The sequence below is a fragment of the Vidua macroura genome, chromosome 2 (assembly GCF_024509145.1).
Source record: "Vidua macroura isolate BioBank_ID:100142 chromosome 2, ASM2450914v1, whole genome shotgun sequence".
Classification (NCBI taxonomy): Eukaryota; Metazoa; Chordata; class Aves; order Passeriformes; family Viduidae; genus Vidua; species Vidua macroura.
In genome coordinates this window covers 69893088-69908169 of record NC_071572.1, presented here as the reverse complement: position 1 = coordinate 69908169, position 15082 = coordinate 69893088, and the positions used below count along the sequence as shown (strand labels likewise).

General features: G+C 43.2%; 1 protein-coding gene and 1 long non-coding RNA gene across 6 annotated transcripts in view; one reads left to right on the top strand and one right to left on the bottom strand.

The window, feature by feature from the left end:
* Positions 1 to 433: 433 nt before the first annotated feature.
* On the bottom strand, positions 434 to 3503 carry LOC128821644 (uncharacterized). 4 transcript variants are annotated; one of them, XR_008441180.1, is made up of 5 exons: positions 3458 to 3503; positions 2987 to 3105; positions 1791 to 1841; positions 800 to 1305; positions 434 to 631 (listed from the first exon to the last, which is right to left on the bottom strand). It is a non-coding gene; the product is annotated as an uncharacterized LOC128821644 (long non-coding RNA). The 4 variants fall into 4 exon arrangements; XR_008441182.1 differs by having other exon boundaries at positions 434 to 935; positions 1108 to 1305; XR_008441181.1 differs by having other exon boundaries at positions 434 to 1305.
* Positions 3504 to 4576: 1073 nt separating this feature from the next.
* Positions 4577 to 15082, top strand: part of LSAMP (limbic system associated membrane protein) — an 889023-nt gene continuing 878517 nt past the window's right edge. Inside the window, exon 1 of one of the 2 annotated variants that reach the window (XM_054002813.1) lies at positions 4577 to 4755. In XM_054002813.1, the coding sequence (XP_053858788.1) occupies positions 4605 to 4755 (151 nt within the window). In that variant the 5' untranslated portion in view covers positions 4577 to 4604. The remainder of the gene's footprint in view (positions 4756 to 15082) is intronic. The other variant, XM_054002791.1, reaches the window with a different exon arrangement.

Below are 15082 nucleotides of genomic sequence, written 5' to 3'. Positions count from 1 at the left end.
CCAGCGCCTGAGCAAGGGCACTGAGTCTCAGGGTACACACAGACTCCTCTTTCCACTCCCCTTTCAGACCAGCTGGCTCCTGAACTTTTTAAGGTCACTGGACTAAATGCTTCCTTCCTTAAAACATCCACGCTGAGTAGAGCGTCATGGCCTTCTGTGTATGTGGGGTCAGTATATGTCACCTGCAGCCTGCTGAGGATGCTGTCACATGTCCTGGTGATCTCTCAGAGAAACCAGCAGGGTAGATCCTGGTGTTGGGGGATTTGATCCAGACAATATATTGCTTCATAACATTTCTAGTATGCAGGGGGGTGGATGGGGAGGTGTCATGATCCATTAGGACAAGCAGGGTCGTGATGGTTCGTTTACTGATCCCAAAAGTGCAAAAGACAAGCAGCAGAGGACCATCAGTTTAATCACAACAAATGCACCTTTTATTGAGTGCCGAGAGCAAATGTGATAGAAGGATTAGAAAGGAAATGAAGGATAGAGAGAGAAAGAGTGGAAGGGGGATATAGCAATGTAGCTACCAACGGAGAGATGAAATCCTCGTGGTCCAGCTGATAGATCTGTTGTTTCCGTCTGGGAGAGTCTCAAAGTCTTGGTTAACTTAGGGGTCTTTTACAGTCCTCTGCTGAGGTGGGGAACAGGTAAAAGACAATGGAGAAATGAGCCTATTGAAAAATGGGTACAGACAGTCCATGTTCTGAAGCAGGGCAAGTCAACTTCAGCAGTGAGCAGAGCCCATTGTTTCGGAACTGGTTACCATGGGAAACCAGTCTTGGTCCAGTGAACACACCTGCAGGTAACACTTGGTAGACATCCCACTTCAGTCAGGCCAACGCCCCTGTGTTAGGATTATAGGGGTCTCAGTCCTTGGGAGGGAGCTTCAATCTCCATCTGTGATGGTGGTCGTGAGGCAAATGAGGGATCTTCTGTGGGAGATCACTAAAGTTACCCCAGAAAGTTCATTTGGCCAAGAGGTGAGAAAATTCATGGGCTATTGTGATGAGTGTGTATCGTGAAGCAGGTGTAAATGTACAGAGCAAGCCACTCCTTGCCATGTCCTGCTCAAAGCAGTGTGGTGTGGCGGTACAGCAAACACACCTGCAAACAATCACTTGGCGAGCATCCACCTCACACAGGCCAGAACTCCAGTCAAGGTCTTCAGGATCTTAGTCTCTGCCATTGTGATGATTGTGAGGCAAAAATGAGGGGAACTTTGGACCGTCTCTGACAGGAGGGTGGCTGACTTTTTACATACAGGCCTCAATTTGATGTGGAATAGGAATTGTTTGTTATAATCTGAAAATAATTTAGTCACCTTTGTGAAATGCACCTTTGATGCATTTTAGGTCTTTTTTATTTCAGTGTAATGTGGTTAATGAGCAGAAAACCACAGAAAAATCTGGTGTTTTTTTGTTTTGTTTTGTTTTGTTTTTTTTTTTTTAAATAATCTAGGTCAGGTCAGTCTGAGTTAGCTGAGCCTGAGGCTGACATTACCAAGTTTATCTTGTGGTAAAACCAAAGTATGCTATCAGTATGATATTTTTCCACTTGAGGTAACTTCTGACAGTTGCCATGAGGTTAAAAATGTAGTTTTTCCCCCCCCTTCCTTTCTTTCTTGTTTGTTTTTTTTTTTAACAAGTCTTGACAGCAGGCTCCGCCTACGACTTTAATGTGCTAGACTGTGCGTGCTTAGCAGAGTCCCATCATGACTGGCGCTAGTACCCAGCATCCTCAGCAGCAGCAAGGCAGGGCAGTGCTGACTCCCAGCACCCACATCTTACCTCTTCAAGGTGCCATCTTCCTGACTGCCAACTTCCCTTAACAGCAAAAATCTGGAAATGAACAGAGTGATTTCTGATTGCTAAAACTGGTGTGTGCAGACAAGCATATCTCAGCTATAGATCATTCATTCAAAACACAGGTGAGCTGCTTTGCCAAGCACCTGGAGAGACCTGAAACTAAAGTAGTTTTGGAATTTTTAGTGCACAGCCAATTTTTCAACATTTTTATCTTTTCCCCCCAACCATGCTGTTATTTATAAAATGAAAGTGGAGGATTTTGAGTCAAGTTTTGACCCAGGCAAAATCATACTAATTTTTAGTATGCTTGAACTTTTGATTTCTAATTAGTTCCAAAAAAGCATGAAGCTAATTTTGTTTTCCTTTATTAGGGTGGGGGGAAATTGTCATTTTCACCCTCTTCTCTAGCCAGCTGAACTTTAAGAATAAACCAAAATGGCACATGATGGTGGTTCCCTTCTAAGCAGAGTTAAATCACAGGAGATATGATCTACATAGCACAGCCTGTAGCAAAGAAGAGGCGTTTAACCTTCCTCAGACTTTTATAAGACAAAGGAAAATGCATCTTAACACTAAAACATCTTGAAATTGAGCAGTTTGGGGCATTTCAAGAAATACGACTGAAACATTCGATGATATGAATTTGAAGTTTCTTTCTTTTTCAGACCCAGAAGGAAAATATGATAAAAATTCTGTGAATAATTTTGAAATTTGTCTGTGCCATAAGGGTTAGCTATGAAATTGGTGTCAATTTTCTCAATTCACATGAGAGTTGACATGTTAGGGAAATGCATTACTAGGATGAAGTTTGGCCATCCAAACCGAAGCGTGCCAAATTACATTCTTGCAAAAAGGGGTGGTGGTTGCTGTCAGCCTTAGGGGAAGCACAGCCTGGGACATGGATAGTGAGGCTTTTGCAACCTGCTTGCCTCTGGCTTGCAACCTCTGCAGAAGAGAAACAGAGCTTCATTTAGAGCCTGCATTGTCTATATGGACCTTGGATAAGAAGAATTATTTTTTTGTATCCCAAAAACCTTGCAGAAATGGATTTTTTTCCATCCAGATGGCAGTTTCTGTTCTTTGGGTACAAGCTGCAGAATTCTGACAGCTGCGGGGAGGGAGGTGTGTGTGTGGAGCAGGAAGCTGGAAGCTGGAAGCTAGATTTGGAAACCCCTAACCTGCTTTTTTGCTCACGGGATTGTGAAAGTGCTCGGAGATTGCAATTCTTCTCCAGCTCTGAAGAATCCCGTTGATATATGCTCCACATTATGATCATATATAAAGACTGATAAGGCATCTTTGAAAGAAAATCAGAGGGGAACGTGTTGCTGTGCGTGCTAAAGTAGCAGAAGTGTGAATGTCATGTTCAAACCTTACATTTTGATATACAGCATAACAAAGGGGTTGAGGGGTCTGTCTGTATAAAGAACACCACAAAATCTACTGCCTAATGATTTTTTAAAAAAGAGAATATAAATCAAAATTGAGAAACTCAGAAGGCTTTTACTCCTACTTAGTGGATTCTATGTGCATTGAATGTCTGCTGTAAATGTAGGGATGTAAAACCCTACGGTACTGTGTCTTTGAAAGTTGGCTAGGAACTAATAACACCTTATCAGGGTTTTGCATGCGATAGCCCTAAGGTTTACCTTTGTAGTGCCTTTTGAAAAAAGGTCCTGCTGTACAGAGCTTCAGCTAAAGGTGAAAAGGGGATGTGAGAAAGGGAAGTAATAAGATTATACCTAATTGCTTTAGCATCCACTTAACTATTTTACGTATGTGTCTTAGAACAAATGTTTGTGCAGTGTCTAGACTGGTGTTTACAAATGTGTTAGCTAACTCTGGCTAATTGGGGAGCAATTAAAGTGAGTTAAAGCGGTAGTCTAGACAAAGCCAAAGTGCACCTTCTCTCTTCCCATTCACACCAAGCCTGCCAGAGCTCACAAAGTGCTTGGACAACACATTCAGGCACATGGTGTGAATTTTTGGGGGCCAGGAGCAAAATTTCCCCCAATTTTGGGGGAATCCTGTGCAGGGCCAGGGGTTGGACTCAATGATTCTTTGGGTTCTCTTACAACTTGAGATTTTCTATGATTCTACAATCACTATCTTTATTCTTCTAGGGAGGAGAGGCTTGAATTGCAGCATAAAAAGGCATGCTGCTCCCTCTAAAGGAAGGGTAAAAGCAGAAAAGAGGGACCCAGAGCTCTCCTGGCAGTGTGCCAGCTGTGCCAAAATCACACCTCTGCAGGAGTGCTGCCAGTGATTTCCATTGCTTGGCCATGGCATCAGCTTCACTTGAGCTATTCCTCCCTTCCTTGGGCCTTCTTCAGACTCCAGCCTTCCTCTTGCTTTCCCCTTGCCTGCACTGTGCCTCCCAGCCAGCATCTGGTACAGCGCTTCAGCCTGCCACCCCTCATACCCCATCCTAAGGAAACTGCTCTCAGTTACACTCAGGTGATGGCTTCCCTCACCTAAGTAATGCTACCTCTCCAGTGGCAGCTGTGCCTTTGTTCTGCATTTGCTGCAGAGCCCTGTGGGGGCTGGGCATGGTAGCAGCCCTTCGCAGGGCTGGGGTTGTGTGGGATCGCTGGGTGCAGAGCCCTGGGAGGGTCCTGCTGGTCATCAGGGAGCCAGGGCATGGCAGCCCCCCCCTCTCCCTTGGCCACTTTTGGGAGCTGTTTGACTCCATTGTGACATCAGAGCCATCTCTGGCTGGGAGCAGAATGCCAGGGCAGTTGTGCCAAACCCCTGGGCTGTGCCAGTGCTGCACAGCCTGTTCTGTTGGTGCCCAGAATGGGATGCTTGTGGGAGGCAGAGCTGGCTGAGCCCATTAGCAAATCTGCTTTCCCTGGTAGCATCCTTTGTGCCTGGAGGTGCCTTCCAGGCTGCCCTCCCAGGGACCTGCAGAGGCAACATGCCCTTTGGTGTCTGCTGGAGGAACAAGGTACAGGCCAGGATTTTGGGAGGGCTCTTGTGCTGTGTGGAAGCACTAGGCTGGAGGGGGATGAGGAATACCAGCTCCCAGTCCTCTACTCAGACCCATTGTGAATGTCGTCTTTATAGTAGGTTTCCCAGTGGGGAAAATAAAGGGGAATTGCTCAGGCTGAGCAGCAGCTGCTGTTGTTTTAGAAGTGCTGTGTATGGTTTTCCTGACCCCCTTTGGCTCCTGTGGAACCACTTTTTTGGGGGTTGGATGCTTTGGATTGTGCCTTGAAAGCAGACTTTGGGCAGAGCCAGAGTGCCAGCACACTTGGCAGGCCTGCTTAACTATGCTGTAGGATGTCCACTTGAGGAGCTTTTTGGAGATGTGTTTTCACTGAAATGTATTAGAGATGTGTGTTACAGGTGCATACCAGGGGAGGACTTGTGTGCCTTTTGGCTTTCTCTTTTCCCCTCAGTACTTGTCGCAAATCACAGCAATAAGACTTGTTCTTCCACAGCAGAGTAGGAGTCATTCAACTGGGCCTTCCTGGGGCTATGGGCTGGAGAAACTTGGTCAAGGACAGCGCAAGAGGAGACAAATTTTATGTGGGAAGGATTTATGAGCACAGACACAGGCATTGCTTGTTCTCTTTCCTATTGCTCACACATGTCTGGAAGTTAAACCCATGAGCTAATTGCAAAGCCGCATGCACACGTTATATATATATATAAATAATAATAAACCTCCCATTCATTATGTACCCTGGAGTGTCTAACCTGCATTGCATCCAGTAATTCATTTGCTTGGGAATCAATCCAATATTAGAATAGAAAAAATGAAAGGTTGGAAGAGCTCTCAGGAGTCCATTTTCTTCCTGGCAGACAGGATCAAAAATACCAATTGCAAACTCATGATCTGCCACAAATAGTCATACATGTGCAGAACAGGGGCAGATTTCCCTGCCAAATTAATGCACACTCTTTTTTAATGTGTATTTTCCCAAAAAGATTCCTAGGAAGATTTAGTTCTGAGATAAATTTGTTTCTGATGTGCCAGCACATACTAGAAGTTAATAATTGTGAAGATTTTCTCATGTGGAAAGGGAAGCTGGCAGTGCCCTACTGGGGCATGCAGTATTCACTCCTGGGTCCTGGATTATCATATTCCGATTAAAGCTTCCGTATGCATTAAAATGTTAAAACATTTTGGAAATGTTTTAATGTTCCAACATATTTTAGCATTCCAAAATTTGGAAGGGTTTGGAAATGTTTAACATGCACTCATTTTGAGTCTTTTTGTCTTCCATATGTCTTTCACAGAATTTTTGTAGTCCCTACAAGTTTCTGGAATCATTAACAAATGGTTTTATCAAGGTCTCTTTAAATTTAGGGGAAACCCTCTCACTGATGCAACAGTTTTTGCCAAAGTTCCTGGGATTTTTTTGGTAAAAGACAACATGAAGGATGAGATGTTGATAATGACTGGGAATAATTAGGAAGGCATGAAAAGCAGGACTTTTTTTTCTGCACTTGGGAGTTGTTCAAGAGAAATCTGCATATTGTCAGGAGAGCTCTCGTAGTGCTGGTTGCAGGTACAGTCATTCTGAAGGCAGTATCAGCTGTCAGACTGACTGTTGCAATCTACTAGAATGCATGTCTGAGGTTGTGTTCCTGTCATGGGTTACAGGCATCGTGTGTTCGCCTGCACTGCTGGTTGAAGTTCACTGCTTTAAGGTGTTTGTGGTTTTAAGCACTTGTCAGCTCTAACAGAGGCAGCTTTGAAATGTAAACTGGTTTCCTTGGAAAGTAAAGTGGTTTGTTCTAGTCAAGTAAATTTTGTGTTTCTTATTATAAAATGGGAAACACAGTTATTAAAACAATGCAACCGTACTTTGCATCTGTCAGTAGTTTTAGCTGTCACTTGTAGAAATTTTTTCGGCACTTTGTACTCAAACCAGATGTCATCTTGCAGAAATAATCGTCCATGGCAGAAGTGGTACTGTTTCTCTGAATTCTCCTTTTACATACAATTATAAAAACAGAGTTAGGAACCTCCTTTGTTTTATAACTGACTTTCTTGGGCTCACACCTGTCTTCTTCTGCTGGCATTTTTACAGGATCTGGCCATTTTAGTTTTATAACCTTGTGAAATTATTTTTAGTTATTAACATTCATGTTGTCTCATGAAATGCATCAGCCCTGTGCTTGTTGCAGATATCTTTCACTGGGCATATCCTCATCAAGAAGGAAGTTATTTGCACAGGCACATTCCCAGGTATCTTTGACCTTATTATGGCTGTGTGCATGTTCTCTATGTTTGTTATGGTTTCTGTAAGCCATACCAGAAGAATTACTTAGGAAACAGTCTTTTTCACAATCTCAGAAGTGAAATTGGGTTGTGTGACTTGTGTATAGCATGTAGATGATTAATCTAGCAGCTGGAGTGCTTCAGATTTCCTTATGGTAGCAATTTTAGGAGGATGTTTGTGAAGGACAGAGGGATTGGCCATAGGTCCACATGGAGAAGAAAATTATGTTCTGTTTGTAAGTGAAAAGTTTCTTTGAAATCTATTTCAAACAATAAATTTGTAGTTTAAGTTTTTACTTACAAAATCTTTAAAACTTCTTACTATACTCCTTGACTCTATCTAGAAAATATTTTAATTGCATTTTAGTTTCTAAAATGTAGAAATACTTATCTCCATATCATGAGGCTTGAATAGGTGAAATCAGCTGTCTAAGTGACTGATGCTTAAGCATTAGTCCCAAAAAAGGGCAAGAGGAATTTTGAAGGATCCACACAAGAGTGTTTAACAGGTGCTGAGCACATGTAGTGCTGTCTTGCAAGACTTCCAGTGACTGTCATTATAGGTTCTGTTTTTCACCCATGCTTGCTCCCAGCATGAGGAGCTCTGTTTTGGAAACCTGGATGCTAGGTTTGTTGCCAAATGAGATATCAGCTCTATTGAAAAAAAAAAAAAAAATCTGTTTCCAGTTGTGAATGCTGCACTTGCTGAGAAAGCCAGTCAAAACCTGCACCTGCTCCAGATACCAAGCTTGGAGTAACCCTTTTTCAGCACAGGCCTTTTATCTTGCATAGAGCAGGGGGGTTCCTTTCCCATGCCCCAGGCATCATGTGAAGTGGGGTGGTGTGCTGGAAAATCCATCCTTTCCTTTCTGGACCCATTCCAGCACCCCAGCTTACAAATACTGTGCTATGGGGAGAGATGTTGCCTTTTGCAGCACAGGCATAAGATAGCTAGTTTGTGCCCTGGTCTGGTACCAGCTGTGGGTTGTGTATCTCTTCAATTGATAATGCTTCCTGCCACGCCTTGCTGCTTATCTCTACTGCCACAGTTTTGCAAATGGCATAAAAATCCTCCTGCATACAGTTAATACAACACGAGGTGAATGAATAGGGGCAGATTTGTCATGGACATCCAGAAGTGAGGTGTAATCATCCCCGGTGGCTTTGCTCACTGATGCTCAGTGTGATCTGAAAGAAAAGCTGTTTCCCTGCCCAAATGCAGCCAAGGGAGTGAGATGCCTTGTTTCTGGGGATGGGGCTGCAAGCTCTGTGCATCTTCACACTGGGGTGCCCTAGGGAGATATGTACACTATCATTACTGAATCATTCAGTGTGCTGCTGAGCACATGGAACTGTCAAACTTCTGAGTTAAATCTACTCATAGCCATTGCAAAGCCATTTTAATGACTACGACAGTTAAAACTTCTTATGGTAAAATCATTTATTGCAGCCTAAAATTTCAGTACAATGAGAGTGGGTGCTTCTAGTAATCCTTGAAAAAGATCACATTGAATTGTGAAAGGTGTTTCCCATTGTGGCAGTGGCTAAGTGCTTAACCATGTGAGAGTCCAGGGGAACACTGAGCCGCCATTTCAATAAGGACACCATCTGGAAACTCCACAAGAGGAAATCAGCAGACGTTCAGAAAAACACAGAAAGGGAAGTGGCCTCACAAATCAGTAGCTCTGTTTACTAGGAGGCATGCATGTGCGCATCTGTACAAGCAGGCATGATTGCAGGCATCTAATCTTGAAGTTGTTTTCCATGTTTCACACATGCAAAGGCATGTGAGAGAAGGCATCATGCATTTTGTTGGTGAGAATTTTACGGAGTGTCACACTCTGAGCTAAGCAGTCCTTCACCCCAACCCTTCATTTTCTTGTGTTTCTTGCTGTTATTTCTTCCTTAATGAAATGCATTTAGACTGACCCAAGCCATTTTTCTCTCCCCTTGGCATTTATACCTTTTATCTGGTGGTGCAGAGTCATTCATATTCCCACCGCAGAGCTGTTAGAGAAGGCATGACTGTCCTTTCAGCTTGTAGCATTTTGAGATCTGAATATCTTCATTAGAAAGGTCATGAAAAATGCTCTGGCATTCTGCTGTTGTCCTGTGATTTACTTTTCAAGTCCAGACTGCCTAGATCCCATACAGCTAAGCCTGGGACATATACAGGGAAGATATCTGAGTACTGGGGCTAGGACTGGCCCCAGTAACTGGTCCCCAGTCAGTACTGCCTGTTGTAACCACTTACAGGCAAAGAGGATAGGAATGTACAGACAGAGTGCTTTTGCTTGGAAAGTGTTGGACAGTGTGGTCTCCCCATGGACAAAATTCCATTTTCTGAGCAGGTCTAATCACAGACTTGCCTGATAACCCAGGTCACTGCTATAGGAGCTTGTGTTTGTCCTGCTGCTCCTTATACTGCAGAGGAATATAGAGTTACAAAGGCCACTACCTTCAATATGGGATTTGCATCGCAAGACAGCTTTCAGTTGAGAGGGAAAGTTGTTGGATTCTTGGAGAAAAACCCCTTAGCTCAGGAGTTTCAGAAACTTTTATTCTTGATGCTCCATTTTCTGGGGCAGTGATCTTTCCTGCAAGATTTAAGACTTTTTTTGTTGGAGTCAAGACCCCTATTTTGGGATCTGCTGCCTTAGCTTCTTACATTGCTGGGATCATCCCCAGTGATGCCAAAAAGTAAATCCCTTATGGGTTGTGTCATAAGCTGATCTACTTAATCAGGTGGAAAGAAAAGTTTTAAGCCATCGCCAGTGTCCAGTTTGGAAGAAGCACTGCAGGGTCATCACTGTCACCACACAAACCACTGGCAGCACTCTGTGGTGTGACAGCAGACAGACAAGCAGCCTGGCTTACTTCTCAGAACTTTCATGTCTGCAAGCAAGGATGGTGAGGAGAGTATTGTACATGGATTAATGTTTTATGTGAGAGAGAAACTACAATGAGATGGGTAGAAGTAACCTGGTGAGAGGATCTCATTCATCTCACTGCTGAAAGACCAGATCAGCTTTACTTGGCTGTTTCCTGACCTGTTGATCTAGTTGACTCTAAAATGTCTTCTATTGGTGGGATCTCTGCAACACAAAACATTTTTTTCCAGTGCACTTTTCCAGTGCTTTTACTGCTAGACCTCAGAGGGGACTTCTGCCCTTAATCTCCTTTTCTGCAATTTAGCCCCCATTTTTCTTGTTGTATTTGTCATGGGTATGCAGAACAATCTGTTGTATTTCTTTCTGAAACCCTTCAAGTTTTTGAAAACTGTCCAATGTCTCATCTTTTTCTCTATCGTTAGTAAACAGCTCCAGATGCACTCAAGCTCCCATAGAAATTATGCTTTCTCAGCTTCTGGTTATTATCATTGCCTTCCTCAGATCCCTTTCCCACAGGGCCACACTTTCCTTGGGGCTTTATTCTCCCAAGGTGGACACAGTAGTCTGGCTCACTCCCACTATTGCTGGGGAAAGATAGTTTCTGTGTTTTGCAGATTCCATCCTTGTACAAGTATATTGTATTTTTTTTTTCCTTTCTAGCAAGGCAGTGGTGTTTCATGCTGAGCTTATGGTCTACATTTGGCTTTTATCCTGTAAGCCCCTTTTCTGCTAGGATGCTAATGGCCTGATTGTTAATCTTCTGTCAATGAAGACTGTTATTCCTGCCAAAGCATAATACCTTGCACATGCCCATATAGTATTTATTCAACTTTTTATCAGTTCATGTTGCAAATGAGATAATTTTTCAATTCCATACCTATCTTGCACATGTGCTCCTGGCTCAGCTTGCTGCCATCTGCAAATTTAATAAACATATTTTATCCTGGTCATTAATGAAAATATTGAATATCACCAGACTGTGAACATATCCATGCAGAACCCCCCTGGTGTATCCCTGCATGTTGACAGTGAGCCATTGGTAACTACTTTCTGAGTACTCTTTTCCAACAAGTTGTATAGCCATTTCATGGTGCATTCATCTAGACCATATTTTCTGAGCTTGCCTGTAGGGATGTTTGGAGAAAAAGTGCCAGAAAGCCTACTAAGGTCAGTATATATGACTAAACTGTTTCTCTGCTGTCCACAAGACCCATTACCCTTCTACTGAAGAAAATTAGATTGGTTTGACATGATTTTCCTTGACAAGTGCATGCTGCCTGTTACTCATCTCCTTGTTATCTTGCAGGTGCTTGAAGGTAGTCTGGTTATTTGTTCCTGTCTGTTCTGGGAACCAAAGCTAAGTTCTGTGCTTTATAATCCCCTGGTCCTCCCATTTATCAAGATACATACCACATTTGGCCATGTTTTTTCCTTTGTGGAGCCAGGCTTAAGGCTCTTGGTTTCCCAGCTGCTTGCAGGTGAATTTTGAAGCAAAAATATCAAATCCAAGCATGCTTGATTGAACATCTTGCACCCAAGTAAAGTGATTGGCTGTACTGTCAGCCCCCACCAGCACTGTTTTGGCCTCACTTCTGCAGAAACAATGTCACAAATTTGTATCTAAAATGAGCAGTCTCAAGAGTTTACCTGCAACATAAATAAGATAAATTATGTGTTGTTTGGTGTATCACAGCTGTGAATGTACATTGAGAAGCCCTGTGCTGGCCAAATCAGAAGTGCTGTAAACCAGTTAATCTGTGTTTACCCTTCAGCTCTGCCTAGCAGTGGCCCACACAGAAGGACAAGGAAGAGAATCTGAATAGTATTTTATTGCCAGTGTTTGAAGAGAAAGCAGAACAGACAAGTGTGTGTGTCCGTGTGCATGTGGAAAACGAACTATATCTGCAACTGGCACAAGTCTTTTTGTGTAGCTACTCTTAGGCAAATAGGCTTTGACTGAGCCTTGAAGCTTGTTTTGGGAGTTTTTTTTAAAATCCAGGGAGATACCTTTCAAGTGTTCATGGGCAGTCTCTATTTTACTTAGAAATGGCAGAGACAAGACAATTCAGAGTAGATTGTAGAGGTGGAAAAGCAAAAGAGTGGTAGAAGAGCTTGAAATCAGGGGAAGGCATGAGAGAGAAGTATCAGGGATTAAAATGCATGGTGGGAGTACAGGCAGAGATACAGGTGAATGGAGTCAGGAAGAGAAGGAGAAAAGGCTGAGGAAAGAAACTGAAGAAGCAGAAAGAGAACAAAGGTAATTGTTCGTTGGTGGATTTCATGGACATAGTCTAAATAGAAGAAAGCACAACATCTAACGTGGAAGGGAGGAATGAGAAAAGATGGGGACATAGCAGAGCATCAAAATTACTGTAATAAGGACAGCAAGCAGAAGCTTGTGGACTCAGAGCAGTGCAGGGCTGGGACCATTGCAACAAGCTGGAAGGCAGTGTGCCCTTGGCACTGAAACAGGGTAGGGGAGAGGCCCTGGCTGGCACTAAGGTGCTGTCAAGTTTATGATGGGATGCAATCAATAGGAACAAAGCTGGCTGACAGATAAATAGCCTGAGAATGGTTATCATTGCAGTATGAAACCACATTGCATTGATTCATGGCACTTAGGGATTAATCTACCTTCAGGTACACCTGGCTTTTAAAAGTGTTCTAGTTATGCTTTTTACAACCTGAAATAGAGTCAAGTGAACTGGGTTTTTCTCCAAATTGAGAGCTGTCCAGCTCTGGAGTTTGGTTCAGCCAACTAGAGAAAAACAGCCAGCCAGCTGCAAACTTACAATTTTCATCCAAGTGCTCCCCTCAGTACCTGTGAAATTGCTGATTTGTCTTTTAGCAGGAGCTCATCACTTGTCCTTCTGAGCTCTCAGATCTTTTGTAGTGGAAGCACCATGATCAAAAGTGTGGGGAGAAATGAGGGTGAAACTGTAACAAAGAGGCTGCGATAATTTGCAAAGAAGGTGTAATAGGTATTTATTCTGATTAGTCCATTCTGCCAGTGTACAACTGGGAAGGACAGTTTGGAGAAGGAAGAGAAGCAGTCATGGACAGAGACAGGTGGGATCTTAAGAGGAGAAGGGAAGTCTGATGAGGTGAAATATGATGGAGGTGTGCACTTAAAAAATAGAAGAGCAAGATGTTATTTTTGAGGTTTTTGTCCCAAGGGCCTTTGATCATATCTCTGTATGAGTAAGTGGAGTAGAGAGCTAGGAGTGATAGAGGTCAAAACTCTTCTTGGAGGAGAAAAAAGAGAGTTTTCACTGAAGAAAGTATATGGGACGAAACAGATTTTACCTTAAGGGTCATTGGTCATCAGCAGGGGCAGATGCAGCAGTATAACTCCCACAGTCCTGACAGTTCTGCTGGTGGAGACAGCCTGGTGCAAGCAGATAGCTTGAAAGGGAGAGATAGAGTAGAGGAAGTGTACTAGCTGGGCCTTGTTCTCTGCTCTTGCACTTCATCCTCACCTGTGACGAATCTTGCCAGGCTGGTCCTAGTGCTATCATCAACAAAAAATCCAGTGGGCTGCTCACAGCTTAAACAACCATTTCCCTTCAGACTTGTCTTTATTCAAACACAATGATGATGGGAAGCCACCTTTCCAGCCCTACAGGGCTAATGCCATTATCCCAGTTCCCAGAAAACACTGCTTCTGGTCCTTTGTGAATGTTTGAGGCTGGTTCTTCCATTGACTGGCAGGCAGTGATGAAGTCTGATAGGAGTCTAGGAGCCTGTCCTAAGCCTGAACCAAGGGATTACCCTGCTGCTGCTCTTGCCTTGCCCAGAGAAAGGTTAAGTTGCCTGGTCCGGGCTGTCATGGGCTGATGGTTTGACATTGCCTGCTTATAGATCCCAGGACTTGGCCAGGCCCCACCACTTTAACTTTCACTCTTAGTAAATCACAAAATGAAATGGAGTTTTCTTCCGAGTGACAGGTAAATCTTGGCCACTTTCTTGCTGCTGTACCAGTATCACTTAATTCTGTAATCCCTTTGCCCTCCGTTCCTTGGTGCAGTGAGTTCATGCTGGGAAGCACTGGAGTGACAAGTGATTTCTCTGTGCCTGACACTTCGGCTGGGATACTTGATTAAGGGAAAATATCCTTGCATTCATTTTTTTTTTTTTCAGGTGCAGAGAATGAAATGCACATAAGAAATTGTCTGGGGCTGGGAAACATTATAGAGATTCCCTGCTCTGCTACCTGCCTAACCTCTCAGGCCAGCAGCCTTTCTGTGTTGCATATTGTCATGGTTGGACACTGGCGCAATGCCAGCGTCCCCATGAAAATGCACTTTTTCTAAATAAATGTTGTGAGATGTTATCAGGAACAGAGTAGAGCAGGCCTAAGCTTAATAACAAAGGAAAAAAAAACTTTATTAAACTACTACTAATACAGAAAACACATAAACTAAATCCAGGATGAAGACCTTTTAAACTACTCTTCTTCTTCCTAATTCTAAAAACACCCAGCCATGAAACATTACTTAGGATTCTTGATCAAATCACCACCCTTCAGGTAATCTATACTCAAACTATCAAGGGAGAGAGAAGTCTCTCTTGTACCACAGACCCCCAGGAAACACAGCTGCCCCCCTGTGTTTCCCTGTCACACATGGCAACCGCCCGGAAAAAATCTGCCAGTGTGACACTCTCTATTCTATGTTACAGTGCTCTCACCACTGTGTATGGATAGACTGTTCATAGGGCTCTTTTAAGGATGCTTTGCTACGGACCTAAAGATATAACAGTTCAGTTTCTCATCCTGGGACTACAGTCCCCCCTATTTTCTCCTGGGGCTGAGGGGTCTAAAAACAGGACTCATCTTCTTCTTGAAAACAGAGGGTATCACCATTCCCTCTTTAGCTTTCTTCGTTTCTCGCTATTCTTGTGCTGCTCGAAGCTGAAACAGGTCTCTTTGGGTCACCACTGCATCCTCCTAAAATGCAGTCTCTATTGCAGGAGAGTTTGGTTCAGTCTATGGTTAACAAGAAAAGTCTAGCTAAAGTTACTTCATCATCTCTTCTCACCTAAATATTTCTTCTTTTAACATCTCAGTTTCCGGACTATCTCTCTTCCCTTACAAATCAAGGAGGAGTAATATTTTTAAAAAGTCTTCATTTCTTGGAAAGGGTTAAAAG